The sequence below is a fragment of the Manis javanica genome, chromosome 17 (genome assembly GCF_040802235.1).
Source record: "Manis javanica isolate MJ-LG chromosome 17, MJ_LKY, whole genome shotgun sequence".
In the NCBI taxonomy this organism is placed as follows: Eukaryota; Metazoa; Chordata; class Mammalia; order Pholidota; family Manidae; genus Manis; species Manis javanica.
In genome coordinates this window covers 32,110,820-32,134,521 of record NC_133172.1, presented here as the reverse complement: position 1 = coordinate 32,134,521, position 23,702 = coordinate 32,110,820, and the positions used below count along the sequence as shown (strand labels likewise).

Genomic DNA, 23,702 nt, shown 5'->3' with positions numbered 1-23,702 from the left:
TTCCCAGGCCCCCTCACCTCCGCAAAGTTCTCTCCCCATGGTCACCATTTCCTCAGATGGCTTTTTACCTGGATTTTCCCAAGTTCTCCAGTGCTCTCCATGCGGCTGGCCACGTTGACTGTGTTTCCCCAGATGTCATACTGAGGTTTTCGTGCTCCAATCACTCCAGCAATCACAGGTCCGTGGTTTATGCCTGAAGATAATGTTTCCAGTTGGCAGATCACAGAGGCAAAGCCTTAGGCCCTTACAGGAGGCCACAGAATCCTCCAGTGACCACAGAAGGCTGACAAGACACAACTAAAATGAAGGTTGGAACAGCACCTCCCAAGTCTGATGGGAGATCATGCTTGGGGTGTGAGAAGGGCATTCCCAGGGCAGGTCTTCAGACTTTGCATTACTGAAGAAGTCTGCGTCTGATCCTAAAACTCTCCTACTATCCGCTAATCTCTTAATATAAAAGAATAAATGGGCTTTGAGCACGGACCCTTTTAGCTAATAGTGACTAGTTACGTTAGTAAGTTTGCTTTGTTCTCTGTGTATTTTAAAGTTATCTACTTCCAGCCAGTGATTCTGGGTACTCCATTTTCTGTAGTGATATATTCCTATTTATTTAAGCTTGGATAACCATATAAGTGGTATGCAGAGAATGAATAATAACCCAGTCACCGGAGTTACAAGATCAGACACTCGTTTCTAAAACTTTGTAACAGAAGGCAAAGTACACTGGAGAAACCTGAGGGGGCTCGCCAGAGGGCAGGGGCTACGCAGTCTCGGCCCCAAGCCCAGCCCCTTCCCAGGGCCTCACCGACTCGGAGGCGGAACGAGTTGAACGAGTGCCTGTTGATGCCATCCAGCTTGCTCATCAGGGCGATGCTGAACTCCACCATGATACCAATGTGGGCATGCTGCCGCTCCAGGTCCTATGGGTCACAGTGCTGTACACGGGGCCGTGGCAAATCCCACCCTGTCTTACTGTCTCGACTGGCAGCAGATGCTCCAGAGCACCTGACGAGCCTGGCACTGGTGTGCCAGCAAGGGCAACGGCATGACACCCACAGGGAGGGGCTGCCAATGGGCAGAGATGAGCTGGAGGCTTCCCCACAGGGGAGCTCCATGCCAGGACAGGGCCACCTCCACCACCAGCAGAAGCCACCCCCGGACTAAGCCATGAGCTCTGCCCCTCCCTCATAAGGTGGCTTGGAAGGTGCTCCCTTTGAGGTGACAGGTCTAGGGGCTATTGAAATTCCCCTTGTGGGGCCGAGCCATGAGACCAGATAGCTGAGTACCTGAGTCTCATGCCCTGAGGGGACACTGAGCCCTGCAGCTGCCATATATGTGCTGCCGATGGTCTTGATCTTCTCCACGCTGCTGAACTTGGGCTTTAGCAGCAGCTGCAGAAAAAAAGGAAGCAGGAACACCCACCAGCTGCAGCCCAGGCCTGCCTCAGATTCTGATAGGAGGGAGATTCGATTCCCTCCTATCACCTCTTAACACAGCCATTTCTCACTCTCTGAGCTCACACTAGGGGCAAAGAGGGGCCCTCCCTGCTCCTCCAATCAGCCCAGGCTTCCCTGACATTCGTCTCCTCCTCCTCTCCATTCTCATCTGGTCTTATTCTTTCTAAGGAGCATACAACCCAGGAGTATCTACACAGGAATGTCAATTATTTGTCTGTGGCTAAGAATTACGCCCGAACCGACTGACTTGCCCTGAAACAGACTTATAGTATGGGCTTAGCTGGAAACCACACTACACATTCCACAAGGACCTAAGTCAGATAGCAAGCTGCCCCTCGCAGAGAAAATATGAATGAAACAAAATTTGTGCAATATATTCCCTCCAGGGAAGCTGCCACACATCCATTAACTGGGGCTTAGGATGCCCCATGCCTCCACCCTCCCCTCCCCAGCCCAGGCCAAGAAGCCGAGAGCTGCCCACCCACAGGCCTGGGGGGAGGCCGTACCTCATCAAAGTCGGCGATGATCTCATTCAACAGACGCAGGCACTCCAGCCCTTCCTTGTTGACGTCGCACTCCGTGTAGAACACTTTGAAGTCCGGCACAGACGCAAACATGACACACACGCAGTCATAGGACTGATGGTACCAGTCCTGAGTTGGGGCGGGAAGAAACAGGACCCTATGGCTACCTGGCCGCATGAGGGGACAGGCGACTGGGGAGGTGGTCATGGCCCGTGTTCCTCAGCTGTCCGGCTCCACTCTCGGGAGGGGGACTAAGCAAGTGGTTCTCAGCCAAGAAGGGCTGAGATTCATCTGGGGGGGCTGTGGAAATTAGGAGATTCTGATCACATTCTGAACTGGGGAGAGTCAGGCTCAGGTCGGTGTTTGGCTCTCTTGAGCAAAGTACCCTGAGTCAGACAATGGGCTGAGAACCCCTGGGGCAATAAGAGGTAACCAGTAGACAGGGTTCAATTCCCCCTGGGCCTGCCTCATTTATAAAACTCTCACAGCTTTACAGAATTGGTAGAAATACACATTTCATCAACAGAGATTGTCCAGGTTTTAAGTACCTGGACATACATTTTGATGCTCACAGTCCTGCTGGGCTAACACTGTTGGCCCCATTTTACAGAACTGGAAACCAAGGCCCTGGGAAGTAAAATATCTTGTCCATGATCAAACTTGAAACCCAATCTCAGACTCCAAGGCCTGTGTCCTTAGAGTTGATCCACACATTGTCTCCTGGGCACATCAGCGAGGCCAAGGCCCATGGAAACCGAAGTCCCAAAGCACCTAGCTGCACAGGACCACACTGTACCTTCAGGGGGCTCCCCACCCTCGAGGCCAAGCCCCTTGCACCACACCTCATTTAACTTGTCACCAATGAAGTGGGCGGCTACGTGCGCTGGCAGGACATTCTCCAGAAGAAGGCGGTTGACATTCTCCATGGTTTCGAACTCCTCGTGTTCCTTCTTGAACTTCTTCTTCCACAGACAATCCAAGCGGCAGTAATAGTCGATCTGCCGACAGTGGGGAGCATCAATGTCCTGGCCAAGCAGCTAATGGGCCACACTTGTAGCCCCAGGGGCTACTGGCCCAGCCCATCAGCACTCCCCCTGTGTCCACGAGCAAATGTCTCCAATTCAACAGCCACCTCCCAGTGGCCGTGAAGTCCCACAGTTCTCAAATGACCCATAAGATTAAATGTCACTCATGTCCTGATGGGGAGGTGACGCCGAATGGTAAGGACTGACTTACGAGCCCAGACCCAAGAACCAGAGCTTCCCTCCAGGGCTGTCTGCTGTCCTCCATGCTGCCCCAGACCTGAGGCAGCCCCAGCCCACCCCGAGCAAAGGGGGAGAAAGAAGCTGCCCTAGGCACGTGGCGGGGGGTGTTCCCAAGGCCGTACCTGTCTGGAGAGCATGAGGAGGGTGGTATAAAACAGAACCAGGTAGAAAATGATCATCATCCTCAGGTCCCTCCATAAACCGCATGGGGAGCTGCCGGACACGAAGGGGGGAGGCAGGAGTCACCCTGGTTCCCACCCAGTCCCCAGAGCACCCACTCCGAGCCAGCCAGGTGGAAGGGTCACCAGGATGGAAACCCCTGCCCTCAGCTCCTGGTCTCCCAGCACAGATGGCAAACAAGATGACTTCAGGTTATAAAGGAATGAAGGGTGACTGGGAGGTGGGGGAGGCCTCACGGAGGTGTTATCTGCAGTCACACCTGGATGACACAGAGAAACCATGGCAAAGTGACAGAAAAGCCTCCCAGGCAGGGGAGGGAGCAGCTGGGAATGACTCAAGGTGAGTCAAGGACTTGTAGATTGGCAAGCCAGACCCATAGCAGATTTTGTTCTGGACCCCCAAATTCCAGCCTTTTAGTTCAAGGGAAGCTAGGCCCTTCTTCTCCTCAATCCACTTGGAGCCCAGAGCCCCCAGAGCTCTAGCCCCTCTCATCCACAGGTGTCACCCACCTGTCCAGGGAGAGACCAGAGACAGCTGCTCTACCCAGAACTCTGTGGAGATTCAGGCCCGGTCCAAAGCAGGGACTGGGCGAGAGCTGAGGCCTGCCTCCACCCTGGCCCTGAGACAGGGTGGCCCAGGGAGCCTCTTTGGGACCAGGGGCATCCCCCAGAGAACCTGCAAATGAGTCACACTTCACAATACTTTGAGTCCCATCACATCTCCTCTGTGAAATGGAAACCATGCCACCTGCCAACGCACCCCACAAGGTGTCCAGTCCAGATGGAACTGTGAATGCAAACACCCCTTAGTTTGCAATAACACTGAACCAAAACGGAACATGTCACAGGGGGCCACAGTCAAGAGAGGCAGTGGGAAGGGCCCTGGCAGAAAGGCTATGGGCCCCACCTGCGGGTACCGTTGATCTCGGTGAGGTTGCCCCAGCTGTGTACGCAGCAGTCCCACTGGCAGCATGGCGACATGGTGAAGAGCACCAGGTAGGCCACCAAGGCCACTGTCCACAGCACGACCTTCGGCTCCAGGCTCATCCGCAGGAAGACAGAGCAGGCGAGGAAGGCCAGGATGCAGCTGCAGGTATAATACTGGGAGATGGGGGGACACTGGTTACCAAGAGGCACCTACTGGACCAGTGGCCACCAAAGTGGGGGACACCTCAGCTCGGACACTGAATCACAGAGCCCCTTCCACCCGGGGAACTCTGCAAAGAGCCACTGGGTGCAGCATTGCTGACCTCCCATCTTAACAAAGACCACACAATGGGATCTAAAACTTTGCAGTGCTGTGTTGTTCTTACTGTGTTTTTACTTGTACTTAGGCAAGTGAACCCAAAGGGGAAAAAGATAGTAAATAAAATAGCAGGTGGTGTGTGGATGAGACATGCAAAAGTCAGAGCAGTGGTGTGCATGTACCTGGGGGCCTCCCTGCCTTGAGTCCTGCCTTGACCTTGCACCTTGCCCCACTTTACTCTTCTGCTCAAGAACACGATGAGGCCCCCAGAATAAAGACCAAGCTCTTCGCCGGGGCATTCGTGGTCCACCCTGACCTGGACCAGTCCTACCTCTGGCTTCATCTCCCAATTCTCCCCACTCCCTCTCCGTAACACAACCACCTGAAATCCTGCTGCCCCACTGCGTGCCTCAGCCTCTTCTCACTGGGCCCTCTCCCATGCTGGCCCATAAACTTCTGCCCTTTTAGACACCAGCTCAAATTCACCACCGCTCCCCGAGGCCCCATCTCCCTCATCCTGCTGCCCGCAGGGGCTCTCCAGGCATGGCTCCTGTTGTCAGCCTGCCTGGGGCCCAGTCCTAGCTCTACCACCTGAGGCACGGCAGCCAACTTTTCTGAGCTACCTTCTTGTCGATGAAATGGGCGATCCTAAAAGGCCTGCCAAAGAGGAGAGGCTGGGAGACACCCACAGGATGCTGACCCTCTCACATCCTGGACCATGTGTGCCAGCACTGAGGCTCCTGTGCCCTCCAGGACCAGAGGCCACCTCAGCCCTGTCTGGGCCCTTCTCTCTCCACCTCTCCTGGGAGAGGCTGGCCTCAGCTCTGACATACCCTGTGGTCACAGGTGCTCAGAATCAGTGGCTTTTCATGTCCCAACCTGGGCAAAAGCAGTCCTAGAGAGGGCGTAGGCTGGTCCAGCACCCGGCACCCTCACCTGGAGGAGGTCGCACAGCATCCTGTCCCAGCCGTTCGTAGCGCTCAGGCTCGTCTTGTTGCCGGGAGACAGCCCCAGTGGTGGGAACGGCATCAGCGGCTATGGAGGAGACAGGTCCCCGTGAAGGTTGGCCCAGAGGCCTGAGACTCTAGCACCTGCCAGGGCCAAGCGGGGCTGGGGGGTTGGAGGAGCCAGGGGGGCTGGGCCCTGGACCAGCACCATGGGCAACTCCAGCCAGACCCAGTTCTCAACACAGCCCCAAGCCCGTGCCCGATTTCCGGCATCAGCCATCAGCTTCACAGTGGGAAGGGGCCAGGGCAGAGGGTGTACAATGAAGACACATGGACATTAGCCCCAGAGCAGCAGAGGCTGACTCAGGGAGGGGGCCAGAGAAGCTGGGGTCAGCGCTTCCAACAAGCCCCCTCCTCCCCAGGTGACACTGAGGGAGGCAGGCAGCCTAGTGACTGTAATGTGGAGGTAAAGGACAGACCCGAGCTCCAGATGCGGTGCTGGGAGGAGAGGGACGGGACACCGAGCACATGAGCACGGCCTGGGAACAGGCGCTCAAGTGTCCCCCCCAGCTTGTCCCTCAGGTGACTCGTCCCTAGTGAGGACACAGACTCTGGGCAGGACTGGGCCTCCCCAGCGGGCCACAAAGAAGCAAGCGGATGTCAAGAGGGGAGTTGTCATTGGACAAGGAGACTCCAGCAACCTCACAGGGCTGGACACATAAGCTCTCTGGGGAGCCCAAGTGCTCATTTGAAAACTGAAGGGTACAGGGGCTCTAAGCCTGACCTTACGGTCCATCCACAGGGCTCTGGGAAAGGTTACACCCAAAGCAACTTTTAGGCAACGAGATTATGGGATTCTAGAATCTGGAGGTTCCCAGAGTCAAAGGCTGGCTCCCACCAGCCTTTGCACAGGCACCAGGGGTCCCGCCTTTCCCGCCCCCAGAACCCACCAGGTTGACGATAGCAATGGTGAGCAGACTGCCAATGGTCAGGACGGCCAAGGACACCCGCAGCAGGGGCTGTGTCTCCACCCTCTCGGAGATGGCCTGGAGCATCCCCCAGGCTGGGCAACAGCTCTGTGGAGTCCAGGGGTCACGTCAGCGGCACAGCCCCCGGCAGGGAGGCGGAGCCTGCCTGAAGCCTTGCAGGGAGAACTCCACCAGGGAGAGTCAGCAGGTGCTCTGCGCCCATCCCAGAGCTCGGTGCACATGTGCTGTGCAGACAGAAAGACACTCCCACCCTTGGGGCCATGGACAGCCACAGCCACTTGGGGACCACTGGGCTGAGAAAGTAGAACCCTTGGGAGAAGGCTCCAGAGCCTCGTAATGTGTCCTCCAGGCAGGAGGGGCAGGGCCCAGGTGGGCAAGGCTCGCCAGGAAGGGCTCCCAAGCCAGGGTAGGGGCAGGAGGCAGGGGCCTCCGACATGTGGGAGGCCTGGCCAGGAACTGAGTCAGTGGCCTCCCCACTCACCAAAAACTCATCAGCGAAGCACAGGCCTAGCACCAGCACCAGCACACAGGCCACCAGCCCAAAGGACACACCTAGAGTCGCCATCCTGAGAAGAAGGAAAGAAAACCCTAAGTTCTGGGGGATCATGTGTCCAGGGCCAAGCCACGGGCCTGTTCCCCCACCCCTCCCAGCACCCCAGTTCTCAGGCTCATGGTCACCTTCTGCCCCCTTCACCCCTCCCAAACTGCTACTCTAGACTCACCAAAGGGGACCTTTGAAAAGCCTGGCCCAGTGCCCCACTAAAAACACACGAGGCCTGGCCAAAACATGAAGGCCAAGATCAAGATCACACCCCCCTTTCTAGACTGAGTATATAAGAAATGAGTGATTACACAGCCTTCAGATCACATCTGGCCCGTAAGTACCATGGAGTGCTCCCTGGTGTATCTTTATTGAGCACATCTGAAACCACAGTCCCCGGGGTCCTTCAGCCTAGCCACCCCCTTCCCGAAACCACCAAGCAGCTGGCTTCCTCACTGTGGCCTCGTCCCCAGCACACCTAAAGGGCCCCTGGGGCAGAGGCATGAACCTCAGCCACTCCTGACATCCTGGCCATGCAGCCTGGATAAGTCATTAACCCCTCTGGGCCTCAGTTTCCCATATCGAAGAGAAGATGATGGCAGCAGAGGTCTTAGGTCTGCCCTTCTAGGACTGCAAACACTTCAGGCACGGGTCACAAACTACAGACACATACAAGGCGACACAGGTGACAGATGACTTCTAAGGTGAAGCAGGCTTCCAATGAAAACACAAATGAGTAATTCCAGGGCTGGGGGTCAGATCCCTGTGCCAGTTTCTGGGACTCCAGGGTCTACAGTTACTGAACTCAAACAGCGGGCCCCTTTCTCCTAGCCATGCAGCCCCTCCCAGGTTTTCTGGTGGATCCTGTAAGGCCACGGCCCCTCGTGGCCTGGGCCATCCTTGGCCACCACACTGACCTGGGCATGAGCAGAACATGGATGAGCAGGATGCAGACGAAAACGAGGCTGGCGCAGGCGAAGTAACGGCGGGCCCGGGGGATGGGTGCCAGGCGGTACTGAGGACAACAGAGACTGTAAGGGGTGCCCAGGGCGGCCAAGGCCCCAGCTGCAGGGCCACTTGCTCTCACCCCTTCATAAGTCTACCTTGGCTCAAGTCAATCACCCTAAAAAACCCCCTCACACCCACCCTGAGCTCTAGATGATGGTGTGACACCATCATTAAGCAGCAACCTGGATACAGGCCCTCCAGATTCCCTGACTTTCTTTCCAAGGCCCCTGAAAAGGCCATGGCCTCCCATCTGCATATGGGAACCAAGCTGCTGAGACAGGCTAGTGGTGGGTCTGCCCCTCACTGCAAACCGAGATATAAGGCAGGTCCTGAGCCGGGCACTGGCAGGCAGGGACCCGGTGCTGCCCGGCCCCCTACTCCAGCACCATCTCATTATCCTGGCCCCTGAGGGCTCCTGCTGCAGACGGGCAAACCAAGGCTCAGAGAGCCCAGCAGCCTGCCAGCACCACACAGTCAGCGGAAGGCCCAGTGGGGTGGCGTTCTGGTGACACTGCCTCCTCCAGACCCCCAGCTCCTCAGGGAGCCCCAGCTAGAGGCAGCCCGCCCCTACCCTACCCCCAGCACCAAATCCTGTAGGCTGGGCAGGAGAGAGGTCCCCACACCAGAGCCACAGGCTGCAGCCACCCTCCCAGATGGGCCACACCTGAGGCCAAGATGGGCTCTGAGAGCCTGTGAAATGGGTAACAGTGCCCTTGGTGACCGTCTGAAGGTTCAGTGACAACACATGTGCCCAGGAAGTTGTCAGAACCCAGTAGATGCTCCAGAAACAAGTAGATGGTCACTAGTGGCAAAAAAGCACGTTGCTGAAGCAGCCAACCAGCCCCTTCGGCACTGATACTGAAGTGAAGCTTTTTCCCAATTACTAGGCTGCTGCCGGCCTACGGCTGGCTGCACTGGCCTTACCTGCTAAGGTGCTCGTGTTTGAAGTGAGCAAACGTCCCAAACCCAAGTGGGCAAATCCCTAATGGGGCATGTCAGGAACAGGGGTGAGGCCGGCAGGAAGAGAACCCAAGGGGGGCTGGATTAAGTCTCCCATTCTCACCAGCCAGCTGGAGCTGGCCCTCCCCGTGACCCCCCCTGAACAATTTTCTGGGAGTGTTGGCTGCCGCATGGCCTGTGCCCCCACCCCTCACCCCAGGTCCCATTGCTGGAGCTGCTCAGGAGCCCTCACCTCCCGCTCAAAGCCCTTCTCCAGGAAGATGGACCCAAAGGAGTAGAAGTCATCGGACTTGGTGCAGCAGGGCCTATAAGGCGGCAGACACAAGCAGTAAGATGTGAGGCCTGGGGGAGTGGGGGACAGAGGCCCACCTTCAGGTAAGGGGAGGGGCAGGGACCACAGGCAGGGACCCCACCCTCAGGAGGGGAAGTGGGCAGACCCCCCTTGGGAAGCAGCACCAGGGAGGGAAGGAGCTACAATGAGCCCAGCAAGAGCCGGGCCACCAGGCGTATGGGTACAAGGTGGGCCTGGCCGTATCAGGCCCCCCTTAGGTGAGGGGGTGAGCAGACATCTGGGAGCCTCACCTCGTGGAGCTGAGCCCCTCAATGGCTGAGAGCATCTCATCATCATATGAGTCGTCCTCCGACCGCCCCTTGGGGGATGCGCTTCTAGAATCAGGCATCCACGACTGCACCACCCAGGGGCCACATCCACCTGCCCAGAGGCAGGGGTGCGGACAAGATGACTCCCCCAAGTGGGGTCCCCAGGGGCCTGCAGGAGGCCCCAAAGCCTTGCACAGGATAGTGGAGAAACAGATGGGTCCCCTAAGGCCCAAAGAGGGCAGGAGAACACCCAGCATCACACAGCCTCCCCCAGGTGCCAGCAAGCAGAGGGCAGACCCCAGTCCCCAGGCCAAGGCCTCTTCCACTAAACCCAGAGCTCCTTCACACCAGCCCTGCTGAGCCCCCTACAGGGTGGGTACACCACAGGCACTCAGTGACAGCAAAGTTCTGGTTCCTAAAACACTTTGACCCAAGCCACAGCCAACTCCATAGTCAGGGCTGGGCCTAGCAGAGCTGCCCAGGAGGAGGCTGGCCTGGGCAACCTGGCTAGAGAAGGTGACTGGGGCAGTGCTTGGCCAGGAGGGCAGGCCACACGTGGCAGGAAGGAGGGGCAGTGCACATACCTATCAGGAGTCCGGTGGCGCCTCAGGGGAATGGCCTGGAAGGGAAGGGAGGGAGAGAGATTGCCCAGCCTGCGGAGCCCTGACATCTATCACCAGGTGCTCAGAAACATGGGGTGGGTGTAGGGGACGTCCAAGCTTCAGGCATCTGATACCAAAGCCAAACACAGTCTGGGGACCGAGGACTGGGCCGTTCTCATACTCCCTGGAGCACCCCAAGAGCCCAGGAGGGAGGCAGCACAGGGTCAGGCACCATTTTACAGATGGAGGCAGTGAGGCCTGGATAGAAGGACGGGCTCTCCTGCCCCTCCTCAGGGTCCCGTCCACAGCTCCCTCGGAGGGAGCAGTCCTACCTTCGGCCTCCGGCTGGTGGGGACAGCAGTCTCACTGCTGCTCACGCTCTCACGGTGGCTGAGGTGGGCAAAGGGCCGCGCAGCCCCCCAGGACTCCAGGTAGCGGGTCATGCGCACAGACGCCCGCATCTTCAGGGCAGCATCCCCCTTGGGCTTGGGGAGGTGCTGGCTGGGCGGGGGTGGCTGCTGGCTCTGCAGGCAGACACACAGAGGCCTGTCCCATCCCCTTCCCTCTCAGCCTGGAAAGGGGCTGCCACCCCCACCCTCCTCCAGCTGGGGTGCCAGCCCATCTGGTGAAAGGGAAAATGGCAAAAAAGCTGCTTGGTCTGCAATCCCCTCGGGGACTGGCTAATGCCCAGTGCACTCCTGTCCTTCCTCGGCAGGGAGGAAATAGGGTCACACACAGCTGGGTACAGCCCCGCAGCCCCTTCTCCGTCCCCCAGGGGAAGAAGCTGGTTAAGATCCTAAGCTCTGGGCCCCACTCACTCATGAGGCTCTTTGGAACCAGATGCTGACCTGGGGGCCTGGAAGCCCATCAGCCCCTCCCCATGGAGGCACCCTGGGGAGACAGCACCCAGGGAGGCCATAGGCATCCTGCCTTCCCACCAACATGTGGCTGGCAGATGTCTTTCCTGTAGGAAGCCACCATGAACAGAGTGCTGGCCAGTGACCCAGAGATGGCCAGGGAGCCCTACAGAGTGGCCCCCAAACAACAGCAGGGGTCCCCTACCTGCCACGTGCCTGCCATAGCTCTGCCAGGGCATGGTGGACTAGCCAGGCCCTGAATGAGGGGGCCCACCCTGCCCCCACAGGAAGAACAACATAGCAGGGACCTCCCCTGGCTGGGGAGGCTGGGCAGGGCTGGAAAAGGGGGAAGGAGACTGCGGGAGACAAGTATGGGACATTTCGAGACCTGCAGAGCCCGCCTCCCCTTGGGTCCCCACAGACACTGACTCAGACCAGCACTACAGGCACAAACGCTCGCTAAGCCATAAGCAGCAGCTTTCCTGGAAATGTCTAGCCTCCTTCTGGGAGAGAAACATTTTTAAACCCTGAGACACATCAGCCTCGCCAGGGAGAACAGCGTGGAATCCGGCCTCTGTGAGTGTCCCGGGGTCCAGAGGACACGCTGAGCCCTGCACTGAGCAACCTGCCTGGGGTGGGGGCAGGGGGCACATCTCTGTCTCCCCCTCCACTGTCGGCCCCTCTGCCTATACAGCACCCGGCCACTCCAGCTCAAGGCCTCTGGCATTTCTCTGAGGGCAGGAAGGCCAGACACCTTGCCTTCCTGAGAAACAGATGTGTACGAAAGATCCATCAGTTCTAAGTAAAATGCACCTGAGAGGTAGGCCCCAGAAGGGCAGCTGCAGCCCCACCAGCCTGCAGGGGAGCCCCACAGGCCACCTCTGGCCCCTTACCCCAGGTGTCTTCACACCTAAGAAATGGTATGAATCAGAGCCTAAGGAGGCCAGAGTTGGAAAAGCACCACCTTGTCCACAATAGGAGGGACATCTGAGCGTCCTTTCCATGGCTCATTGCACAGTTGTGAGAAGAAAAGAAGTGAGGATGGTCTGTGCACACAGAGGGAAGGTCTCCAAGTTTCCAACCCAGTGGGTGCCACGCTATCCCGTGGGCTTAATGAGGAGGGCAGATGAGAATCTTTCGAGCTATTACGTGTGCAGAGACATCTCTGTGGAAAGAACTCAAGGAACACCATGCTGGTTCCCTTTAGTGGGACAGGCTGGCTGCAGACAAGGATTCAAGGGAAACTGTCTGCAACATGCCCTTCATGCTTTCTGAATTTCCAACTATGTAAACGAGCAAAATTAAAGATGGGGAAGGGAGGGTTGACAGATGAAATATAGGATGCCCAGTTCGATCCTGTGTAAGATTCACGCTCAGACAAAAACTCCTCTGTGGTGTATCTGAATGCAAGGTGAACTAAGCGCCCTGGAGCTGCACTTGCTGAATCCAGCAGCCCTGGGGGTGGGGGTGGAGCTCTGCCTGCTCTGCCTTGCAGTCTGGGTACTCTGCCTCATTCATTCACAAGGTATCCAAGCACAGGCTCTGTACCAACAGGGGTTGCAGCCAGGAGAAGAGGGCACCCCTCCCCGAAGCCTGCCCATGTGGTGTTCACACTGGCAATATATAAGCAAAAAGGATAAATAGGAGCATTTGGGACAGAGGGAAGAGGGCTCAGGGCTGAGGGAGCAGCAGGGACAAGGGTCCTGTGGTGGAAAGAGCCTGGCAGGAAGGACAGGAGGATGGCACAGGACTGGGGTGAAGTACACTCAGGATGAAAGAACAGGGCAGAGAAGGAGAAGTGGGCAGGGCCCAGAACTGTGAGTACAAGGTGAGGGGCTGGACTATATTCCATGATTGGGGTAGGGGGGCAGCCCCAAGGTATCTAGGAGGGCTTCCCCAGGTGCTGACTCAGCAGCAGGATGAGGCCCGAGGAGCTGGGGAGGCCGCAGGCTGGCCCTCTGCTCCCCTGGAGACTGGCAGTCAGACAGCCCGGCCCTGAGGACAACGAAGGCCAGAGAGGGAGCTGGAGAGAGCCTGCTGCGACTGACATTCTCGAGCAAGCCCCAAGGACGATTCACAGAGGCCTCCAGGCAAGCTGGCCTCCCACTGGCAGGAAGAAGGGCCCAGCAGGCCCGGTATGGCTGGGGGCAGGACTGGGGCCCACAGGCCTAGCAGCTGCCCACAGCCTCCCCCAGCACGGGGGCCCGAGGAAAGCGGGGCCAGCGGAGGAGGCAGAGCTACACAGCCAGGCAGACACTGCGGGTCAGAACCCAGGACACACGGAGGCCCCTGCCTAGTGGCCACCTGGCCTTTCCCTACCTTCCTGAGTCTCAGCCAAAGCATGTTTTTAAAATGTATCTTCTGAAAATCTGGAGATTAGGGACTACCTCATGGAAAATAGACTAACAGTGACTGTCAGCTTGACCTGACTGCCTTGCTCGGATTAGCGTTTTCTCCTCTGTTGTTACTCCCATTTCATGGAAAGGAACACTGAGGCCCAGGACACACCCAGGCGCGGGGAGCTCACTCCAACCCCGGGCAGGCCTCTTCCTTGCCTCCTCACAGCCTTGAAGGGAAGAACACTCCACGTCTCCAGGCCCTCCCTCCATCCCCCAACCCGCCTGCTGCATCTGAGCCCTCGTACCCGGGGATCAATGACCAGGTAGGTACGGATATTCATCTCTTTCAGGTAGGGGTCTCGCCGCTGCCCATGCCCGTCCTCCACCTCATACGCCTTGTCCAGGTGGTTCAGCGTTGCCTCGGTGATGTGTACACGGCTGGGGGAGGCCAGAGTCAGACAGAGCAGTGGGCCCAGAGAAGGCTGGCACCTGCTCCGAGATGCACAGCAGGAAGGGCCAAGCAGGCCGGCTCCCCCCACGGAGAGGTCATGATTCTGTCTCTGACCCCACCCTTGGCCCCCCTCCCCAGCTGAGTCAGCCCCTGCCCTCTGACCCCCTGCTGTCACCCAAGCCTCACCCAGGGACTCCAGCCGCCTCCATCCTGTTGGCCAGGGACACGTCATGGGACCACACATCATACTGCCACTTGTGCAGCCCGATGACACCACACAGCACGTTCCCCGAGTGTATACCCACACGCATGCTGATGTCCACACCCGTGGCTTCCCGCACCTGCCTGGGGCAGAGCAGTCCAGTCACCCCACCCCAGCTAGGGCTGCTGGGGGTCCCAGGTACAGAATGTGACACGGGCAGGGCAGAGCAAGGCTGTGGGGGGAGCATGTGGGAAGGGGCAGGCCCAGCTCCCAGGAGAGAACCTTCTCAGCCTGATGGGGCTGCCTCCTCAAGAGGGCATGAGCACCCCGTCTCTGGGAATATGCAGATAGATGTGGCTGGCCCCCAAGTTCACAGGCTGTCAGAAGGAGTTCCAACTGTCGTTGGTTACTACAGCTCATGTTGAAGGCCCTAAAATACATCACTGGCTGTTTCCCCTGCCTGGCAACCCCAGCTGGGCTCTGCAGACAAACTCAGGCCCTACCCCAAACCCAGCAGAGACAAAGAACACAGGAGCTGGGCTTTGGGGGCCTTCTATACCCCCACCTTGGGGAAGTGGGAGCACTGCGGGTTGCTAGCACCTCTCAGTGCAAGAAGCCCCAAGTCAGAGCTGCCCCAGGGCACAGGGCACTCTAAACACAAGCAGAGCCCCAGGGCCCTTTGACAAGTGGATGAGGTCCCAGAAGCAGCCAGGGTCAGGTGGCCACCAACAGGGCTGGGGATGGAGTCAAAGCCAGAGGGAGCATAAGGGGCCTGCACAGCCTCCACATGCTCTTGGGGAGGAAACTGACCTGGGGTGGGTGACCTGGCCAAGGTCACCCAGGTAGTGGGATGCAGAGCCAGGCTAGAACCAGACCCCCACTCCCTCTCCAGATCCGGCAGCCCCCACCACTGCTGGTGAGATTCCAGGAGGAGGCCAGGCTGGGGCTGGGTTACACCCGGGAGCCACACTCCTCAGGCAGCCCAGCTGCAGCCCACTCTGCCCTGAACACTGGTGGGTCTGGCTAAGCCCACCTGGCTCTCCACCCTGCACCTGAGCACCGTGGCAGGTCCTTCCCACAGACCATGGCTGCTCAGGGCTCTGGAGAACTTGTGGGGAGCTGATGGGAAGGAGCTCCAAGAGACTGGGGGCCTCCCTGCAGCTCGGAGAACCAGTCCGGACTCCAAGTCTTCCCAGGAAGAACAGGCAGCAGATGGAGCCCTGCAGTCAGACCTAGAGTTCACAGGTTCCTCGCACTGCTAACACTCAGTCTATAGGATGACAAGGCCCAGCTGCCCCCTCCTCACACCTGCCAGCTCCTAGCCGCTGATACTCTCTGGGGCTCAGAGGCTCAGTATGCAGACATACTGCTAAGTAGTCCAGGCAACTGATTTCACCCAAGCCTCAGTTTCCTCATCTGCAAAACAGGGACAATGCATTCCCCTCCTGCCTTAGCAAGACGAAGGGGTCCATCGTGGGGACAGGACCTGGTGCCCCAGGCCTGCCCATGGTACCTACTTAATGGCCTCACACATGTCCAGCCCCATCTTCACGCAGTTCCTGGCATGGGTGGGCAGGGACACAGGCAGGCCTGACACGCAGTAGTAGCAGTCCCCCAGGATCTTGATCCGCATGCACTCATTGGCCTGCAGGACAAGGGAGAGGCCTGGCCTGAGGAAGGGCTGCAGGCACACAAACCAGCCATCTCCCCACAGCTGCCAGGGTGAACCAGGCTCTTTCCTGGCCAGAGGCTTCTTCTGGGGTATCAGCTACCAGTAGCAGCTTAGTACATGGATTGGAGACATGGGGAGCTCCCCAGGAAGAACCCCCCCACAAGCATCAGGGATGGAAGTGGATGTTACTAATGGTGGCCACCTGGGTGCCTCTGTGGTAAACACTGTCTTTGTCTCATTTCTTCATGCAATGTTTGAGCACCTACTAAGTGCCCTGTCCTGCCCCAGGCACTGGGATATGGCAGTGAGAAAAACAGACAAAACCCCTGACAGCCATGGAGCTCGCACACCGGCGGCAGAGCTAGTCACTAAACTAGATAAATAATATCTATAGACACTCAATGGTGGTAAGTGCCAAGGAGAAAAATGAGGGATGAAAGGACAGAGCAAGTTCCCAGGCAGTCAGAGAAAGTAACATTTGAGCAAAGACTCAGAGGGGACTGAGGAAGCAAGCCATGCCAGAATCTGGAGAAAGCCCATTCCAGGCAGAAGATGGAAGCAGCATGTGCAAAGGCCCTGAGGCCAGAAAGCTGTCTGAGAAACAAACAGTAAAGCAGCCAGTGTCGCTGAAGTAGAGAAAGTAGGGGAGATGAAAACAAGAGAGGTGGCAGGTGCCATAAACCAAGGGGTCAGCAAGTTTGAGGTAATCCAAGAGATGGCTATGCTGCTAGGGATGCTGCTAGGGTTTGTGAGTGGGGAGGGATCAGAGAGGAAAAATGGGGGTGAGGAGAGAGGCTGGGGTCTCAGAGGAAAATGTGCATGGAGAGGGGGAGGCGAGGCCCAAGCCATTCCACCTGATGCGGTGCTGAGGCCACTAGACAGCCTCCCCCTGCCCCTCCCCCCAATCAATAAGCCCTGGGCAAAGGTGACCACACATACCAAGGCCTTGGGGGTGGGGTTTCAGGGACTCTGAGAAGGAGCTATGCCAGCTCCTTTCTCAACTCCTCATCTAATAACCACATTTGTGGTGTGTGCCAGCTCTTCCCTGCTGGGCCCCATCTGGCACACGCTGAGTACTGAGTGGCTTGGCCCAGGACACAAGGACAGTGGCCTTCCTACAAACCAGCAGGGGATGGACTCCCAGGCGCAAGCTCCAGTTGCCCTTATCTCCTCCCAGATCAGCCACTGGACTGCCCTCTGAGCCCAGATGTCTGTCAGGGACTAGCCACTCCAGCTGGAGGGATGGCCATGGCCTCCCTCTCCCCATCTATACAATGGGGCTGCCACCAGGCAGGCAGACACAGACACAGACACACTACCACCACCACCTGCCCCTACCCTGGGCCCACACTGCCACAGAGACAAAGGCTAAGACCCCAGCCCAGCCCTGGCTGCTCCCAGACCTCTCCCCACTCAGCTGTTCCCTGAAGATCCTCCTTACCCAATGTTCTCTCCTGCTTGGCACCTGCTATGCCTCCCAAGGTCCTCAAATCAAGTCCCACTCCTTACCTCCACCCTAAGTCTTTGCACGTTGGACTCTCTGACCTTCTCCCCCTCACTCTGTCACTCCTACTCATCCTGAGCCATGTTCATTCCCAGGACAAGCAGCTTTCTTTCTACTCCAGCCTTTTGCACATGCTGTTCCCTCTGCTCAGAACACTGTTCCCTTTCCTCTTCAGGTATCCTTTTAGGTTTCTCAAACTTTAACACGCATACAGTTCAGGGATCTTGTTAAAAGGCCAATTCTGGGTAAGGCCTGGCATTCCACAGTCCTCCTAAGCTCCCAGATGAGGCCAAGGTTACTGGCCTTGTGTAATGAGGATGAAGCCATCTCCTCCTCCAGGCAGCCTTCCTGAGCCCCCTGAGCTCCTTAGTTCCTGTGCTCCCCCAGTGTACTGTGAGTCTCCCCACCAGCCTCACATTCTGGGAAACAGGATTCTGGCTGCCCTGGCCACCTCTTGACCTCCACTTCCGCCATGGGGTACTTGGAAGTGTTTGCTGATTGAATGCTAAAATTCAGCCAAGGCCTCCCCATCCCCATCTCACCACAGCACTGGCACAGGATACCACTGGAAGGCAGTGGGGGTGGGGGTGGGGGCCTGACTTCACCAACAGCAGGACGGAGAGGCAGCACAAAAGCCAGGGCTCACCTTGGCAATCTGGTCGAACTTGCCGAAGAGCTCATTCAGCACCACTACCAACTCTTTGGGAGAGCAGTCGCTGGCCAGCTGCGTGAAGCCCACAATATCAGCGTAGAGAATGCTGGGGGTGGGGTGAGGCCACAGGATGGATCAGAGCCAGTCACTGGAACCATCCAGAGCTCCCAAGCACCCACGACCCTGACCCTAATCATCCCTGCTACTCCTCAGCCTCTGTAGGATGGGAGAGAAACTCCTGGCCATAAAGATGAACTAAAGTTCCAGAGGTTTGGCATTAAAGCAGAACAGAGCAAACCCTCGAGACTGCAGGGTCCCACAGAACCCCACCCCAGGCCCCATCACTGCAGACGACGGGTGCTCTTACAGGCAGAGCCCCCACACCCCTGAACTTCCTTCTCCTTTCCTACACCTGGGTCTTCAGCTCTGCCCAGACTTCAGAACTAAACTCCCTGCTAAAATGCAGCTCCATGCTCCCTCAAGCCATGCTCCACACCCAACACTTTATACACACCCAGTCCTCACCCTCATAGGATTCCCACTCCACAGATGAGCAAACTGAGGCTCGGGGAGGTTAAGACTTGCTGGGAAGCCAGAGCTGCGCCTTGCACCCAACCTCCCCCAGCTGCAAAGTCTGGGAGGTCTGGGTGGCCCACAGCATAGAGAACAGTGGATCCAGCCTCAGACGTAGCTCAGACCTCAGGCAGAGCATGAGGGTGGGGTCCCCAGCACCCGTATCTACAGTTCCCTAGGCTGGTGCAGTCAAGTAATTCTGCAGCCCCTTTGAAATCAAAGCCAGATAGGTATCAGGACTGTGCCCTTGTGGCCACCAAGCCATGGGGAACTTCACCTCCTTTCAGGGGGCCTGTGCCCCCTTGAGAATCATCTGAAAGGACCCCATGCATCCCAACAGTCATGTTTGTGCACCATTTTACAATCTTAGGAAGCTACTGGATCTCTCCCAACCCCAATCTAATCTGACCCCCTATGGGAAAACAAATGGAGACACTGAGGCCCAGGAGGGGCCTGGCTTTGCCTCCCTCCAAGTCCCTGTGGGCTGGGGAGTGGTGCACTCAGCCCCAGGCGATACTGGGCGCATAGGCTGCCCACCTGACGTTCTGGTGCCGCTTTACGTAGAGGCTGTGGAAGTTGTTGTCGGGCATGTAGCGGCGGTCCCCACGCTCCTTGAGCCGCTCGATGATGGCCAGCTTCATGCCCATGGAGATGTGGGCGGGCAGCACTGACAGCAGCAGGTTCTCCTGGGCACCGGTAGGGGACAGCAGGGTGGCATCGGGCCCCAGGCCTGGCCCACCAGGCCTCAATTTTCTCTACCCTCCTGCCTGACCTGCCCAAAGCACCCTCCATCTCCACTGGCCCACATCCGGCCACCAACCCAGCAGGGCAAATCCCCTCCTGTGTCCCCAGCAGCCCCCTGGGGTGAGGCCTGCATGGGTGTCCACAGAGACTCATGGCCACGGCTGAGGAGGGCTGGGCAGTGGCCAGGCTGTGGCTCCAGGGGAGATGGAATTCACACCTGCTGGCGCTTCTCAATGCGAAGCTTTCGACGGATCTGAATGCACTTCACAGTGTAGGTGAAGAGGTCACGGGAGGCGTCCTGCATCTGGTGCTTGTGGAAGGCGCCGGTGAGGTTCCCACACAGGAAGATGATAGCATTGGCCAGCAGCTGAGGGCAGGCCAAGGGCAAGCTCAGTATTCAGCCTGGTCCCTTCTCCATTTCCTGACCCCCAACCCACTTGGCTGGCACCCTTCCTGGGGCAGGCAGGGAAACTGAGGCCCAGACAGGAGCTGGTCCCCTAGGCAGTCACTTTGACTACAGGACCAGGACTCAGGCCCATCTCAGCATTCTCCAGGCCAGGAGGGCTTGGGCCCCAGAGACCAGGGAAGCCAGCCACTCCAGGGGAGGCAGAGGCAGAGGCAGAGGCACATCACCTCGCAGAGCCAGAGCCCAGGCGATCACCGAGGCAGTCAGAGAAGGCACAGCACACCACTGGCTGCCTGAGCTCTGGCCGCCACTTCCCAGAGCGGAGCGCACAGCAGACCAGTCAGGAGGAAAACACATCTGTCAAGTCGCCTTTAATCAGGATTCAGCTTTGCTCACTCCACATAAAGACACAAATGTCCAGGCATACATCCCAGGCCTGCCAGGACAGGCTCTGCGGTGAAACCATGTGAACAGGCCCGTCGTGTAACAGCGGATGCAGGAGGGTGGCCTCAAGGCCATGGCAAGAGTGAGGCGCCAGGCCTCCTGGGTGCCACAGGCCAGCAAAGAAAAGGCTGCAGGGAAGGACACCTGCCCAGGGGGTCCAGCATCCCGAGCGTACCTGGAGAGGGCCTGGTCTTGAGGCCATCTGTCCGCAAACAGGACCCTGAGGCCCAAGGACCAGCTCACTCATGCCAGCCATGGCTGCCCTCAGGCCCACACCACAGCTCCTGCCCACAGCCCCTTAGCCCTCCCCCATGCCAAGACTCCCATGTGCCCCTCACCTGCAGCCCCATCGGGACGCTGGGCGTTGAGAAGCCCCCCATCAGAGCGCCAAGCACCAGGAGGTGGGAGGTGCTGGAGATGACCCCTACTACCACAGCTCCGTGCATGCTGAAGGGCAGCAGCGTGTACACCACAAAGACGATGAACAGGAAGAAGGGCACCTGGGGACAGGCGTCATGAGGCTCAGGGCCTGGCTGGCCCCTGCCCCAGGACAGCCCAACGCTGAACTGATACTGGCCCCTGTAGGCTTTTGCCTTCCGGGTTCAGCCCCAGAAACCTGGATCCTGAGCCCCTCAACCATTAGTCCAGGCCACGAAGTGCCTCTGCCCTCAGGTCACCCCCTCCCCATTCCCTGTGTGGAGAGAGACAATGAAAGACATGCAATGGAGCAAGAAAAAGTCAAACTCTGCTTCTGGGTCGGGCCTAGCCAGCACTATTCACCATTTCTTATGAGCTGATTGATGACCTGGGGCCAAGGTCAAGCCTCCCAGGGAGTGAGACTGCATAGCCCTCAAGACCCAGGGAGCTCCTGCCTGGTGCCACTGCCCAAGGCCTCCTTCCACAGAAGGCTGGGGCTGGGCCATTCACCTGCCTCCATGCGCTCCCAGCTGGCTGCTCTGCCCGCCGGCCCCGCACCTGCCCCTTTCTGGGAACAGCATCCTCCACAAGCTTCCAGTGTGCCTGGCTTCCACAGCCTCACCTCTCCAGCCCCAGGAGCGTCAGGAGGTGCCACTCCTTGGTGACAGTGACTGTCCAGGGCTGGACCTAATGACCCAGGCCAGGTCAATGTGACTCGAACTGGTCAAGAAAGGGCTCTTTTAGCTGAAGTGTGCAAGCTGGTGGGTGGGCAGCTGGAGCCACTATAGCCATCTCTGCTCAACCGGGCAATGGCCTGCCCGGGAATGGAACAACACAGAGGACAGCAGAGCAGAGAGCAATCAGGGTCGGCCATTATGCCAGAGCCCTAGAACTGGCCTCTCAGCCTTTCCGGGCACACGAGCCTCTTTGAGCTAGAGTAATGTCCCTTCTAACCCCATGAGGGTCCACCTAGATACATGTCCAGACATGCTCAGGGACACTCTTCCCACCTCGCCCCCATCTCAGTGCAGAGAACTGAGAGGACAGTGGCGACCCAGGGCCCATCTACATCACAGAACCGCAGCCCATGGAGCACAGAGGGCCCGCGGCTAGCACTCCAAATGCAGGCTCCTCTCCAGAAGGACCAGAAGCTCAGAGAGGGCAGGAATAGCCTGCTGCACAGCTGGCTAGTGGCGTCTGGCCCCCAAGGATGCCAGGGTCCCCCGCCCTGTTACCTGCTCCCACGCACAGGCTTTCTTCTTCCACGAGTCGAACACCAGCATGTAGCCCAGTGTCAAAAGGCAGACCCAGATGAGCAGGGCTGAGGCCCTGAGCCACCGCCGGACGAGGCACTCAACATACACCAGCACGTAGAGAACCACAAACACAGCAAGTGTCAAGAACACTGTCCCCAGGACAGCCTGGAGTCCAGAGGGGTCCTGGGTGGGCAAACAAACACAGACATGGCTTTTTCCAGTGGGGTGCCACTTCCTCCAGGAAGCCTGCCAGGTTAGCTCCGTGACATTGTCCTGAGCAATGTCAGCTCAGCTTCCTCCACATGATTGATGTCCCTGCTTCCTCTGAACACCAGGGTCTTTTGCTATTGGCTCTGCTTGAGCTGCTTTCACCACCACCCGTCCCCTGTGGTGCCCTAAGCATATTTCACAGCCCAGCCCAGTGCTATTCTTCCTCCCAAGCTCTTCCCCATCAGGCCTCTCCCACGGTGTTCCCAGGGTGCCCTGTGCATAGCTGTGGGGGACAGTACAAGACGACAGGAGCAAAACTGAGGAAAGCCTCCTGGAGGAGAGGCCACTGCTCCTGACTCTGAAAGAATGAACAGAAGCTTGTGAGGAAATGATGACCAAGAGTGACCCAGACAGGGAAGGAGCTGGAGCAAAAGGTAACACACTGGGGTAGGGGTGTGGGGGCAGTATGAGAAATGACAGCACCTGGCATCCCCCAGTAGGCTGATCTGCGGACCAGCACACAGCAGGTACTCAGTAACTATGTGCTGAATGCCAAAACAAATGTCCTGTGGTTTATACCCATGTAGATACAGGCAGCATGAACAGAGCACCTACTGGGTGCTAGCTACATCACACATATTACCCTGATGTTTTCTTCTAGAACTCTGCTGTCCCATACAGAAGCTACTAGTCATATGCAGCTACTCCAAAGAAAATTTACATTAATTACCAATCAATTAAAATTTCAGTTCCATCATACTAGCCACATTAAGTGCTCAACCACCACACATAGACCGTGGCTGTGCAGAGCAAAGCCTAGGTCAGCAATAGTATTAGTGGTGTCTACCTGGAGAGCTGTGTTGAAAAGGACTCTGAGACTACAGACAGGCTCCATGAGGAGTGCTGGGATTGGAGGTGGGAGCAGAAATACACAGGCCCTTCCTGACCTAAGTCTTCAACTGAATCAAAGTTTGTTTTGGAGAAAAGCAAAGGTAGTTTATGTGGCCAAGTTAATGTAGTATGTAAAACCACTCTAAGCACCAAACTAAAATTTAAAAACCTTTGTCCTCCCACCCTACATACGCTCCATTGCACTCTACAGATGCAGAAACGCAAGCTCACAGAGGATAATGAAGTGCTCAAGGCCTCCCAAGTAGTGTCAGAGTTGAGATGTGCACCCCAGGGCAGACCCCACAGCCCCTAGGCTGCCCTCACTCACCTCAGAGGTGAAGGCGATGACGAGGAGGGCGGTGCAGGCAGCGATGGCCACCAACAGGAGTGTGAGCAGCAGCGGCCCGTGCTGGCTGGTGAGGCGGTACTTCTCATAGAGCGCATCCTGGTCTGGGCCCTCCTCGCTCTCATTGAGGAAGTAGCGCCCCTTGGCCGGCATCCTCCACCTCTGGCACAGCCTCCTAGCAGTCCACTCAGGACACCCCACGGCCTGGGGAGCATCTGTCTGCTGACACGTTTCCCTCTGGGCCTAGGCCTCAGGCCTCTGTGAGCCTGACAGGCAGGGCTGGAGAGGGTCGCCCTCTGCCTGCAGCAACATGGGGCCTGAACCACTCCACCATCAGCCTTGCTCACTGCGCTGCCAGCGTATTCCTTTGCATCCAGGCCAGGCCAGCCAGACACTTGCAGTCCTCACATCTGCAGAGAC

The 23,702-nt window shown here is 57.8% G+C and overlaps 1 protein-coding gene across 14 annotated transcripts in view; it reads right to left on the bottom strand.

Annotated features, from left to right (window-relative positions):
• The window catches only part of ADCY7 (adenylate cyclase 7), a 56,523-nt gene that overhangs the window by 2,715 nt on the left and 30,106 nt on the right, over positions 1-23,702 (bottom strand). For 9 of the 14 annotated variants that reach the window (XR_012126624.1, XM_073225788.1, XM_037001429.2 and 6 more), the window contains exons 2-25: positions 23,265-23,692; positions 21,815-22,018; positions 20,501-20,662; positions 19,530-19,679; positions 19,106-19,254; positions 17,990-18,101; positions 15,685-15,812; positions 14,152-14,310; positions 13,820-13,952; positions 10,651-10,842; positions 10,301-10,335; positions 9,699-9,938; positions 9,349-9,421; positions 8,066-8,163; positions 7,089-7,173; positions 6,569-6,694; positions 5,608-5,706; positions 4,333-4,526; positions 3,369-3,459; positions 2,824-2,979; positions 1,964-2,110; positions 1,287-1,391; positions 806-920; positions 69-193 (exon numbers count right to left, since the gene is read on the bottom strand). Coding sequence is in view for 13 of the 14 variants with exons in the window: in XM_073225788.1 (XP_073081889.1) it covers positions 69-193; positions 806-920; positions 1,287-1,391; positions 1,964-2,110; positions 2,824-2,979; positions 3,369-3,459; positions 4,333-4,526; positions 5,608-5,706; positions 6,569-6,694; positions 7,089-7,173; positions 8,066-8,163; positions 9,349-9,421; positions 9,699-9,938; positions 10,301-10,335; positions 10,651-10,842; positions 13,820-13,952; positions 14,152-14,310; positions 15,685-15,812; positions 17,990-18,101; positions 19,106-19,254; positions 19,530-19,679; positions 20,501-20,662; positions 21,815-22,018; positions 23,265-23,435 (3,249 nt within the window). In the remaining variant the exon portion in view is untranslated. Of the gene's footprint in view, positions 1-68; positions 194-805; positions 921-1,286; positions 1,392-1,963; positions 2,111-2,823; positions 2,980-3,368; positions 3,460-4,332; positions 4,527-5,607; positions 5,707-6,568; positions 6,695-7,088; positions 7,174-8,065; positions 8,164-9,348; positions 9,422-9,698; positions 9,939-10,300; positions 10,336-10,650; positions 10,843-13,819; positions 13,953-14,151; positions 14,311-15,684; positions 15,813-17,989; positions 18,102-19,105; positions 19,255-19,529; positions 19,680-20,500; positions 20,663-21,814; positions 22,019-23,264; positions 23,693-23,702 lie in introns of those variants that run through there. The other 5 variants (XM_073225792.1, XM_073225790.1, XM_017676534.3 and 2 more) reach the window with 3 other exon arrangements.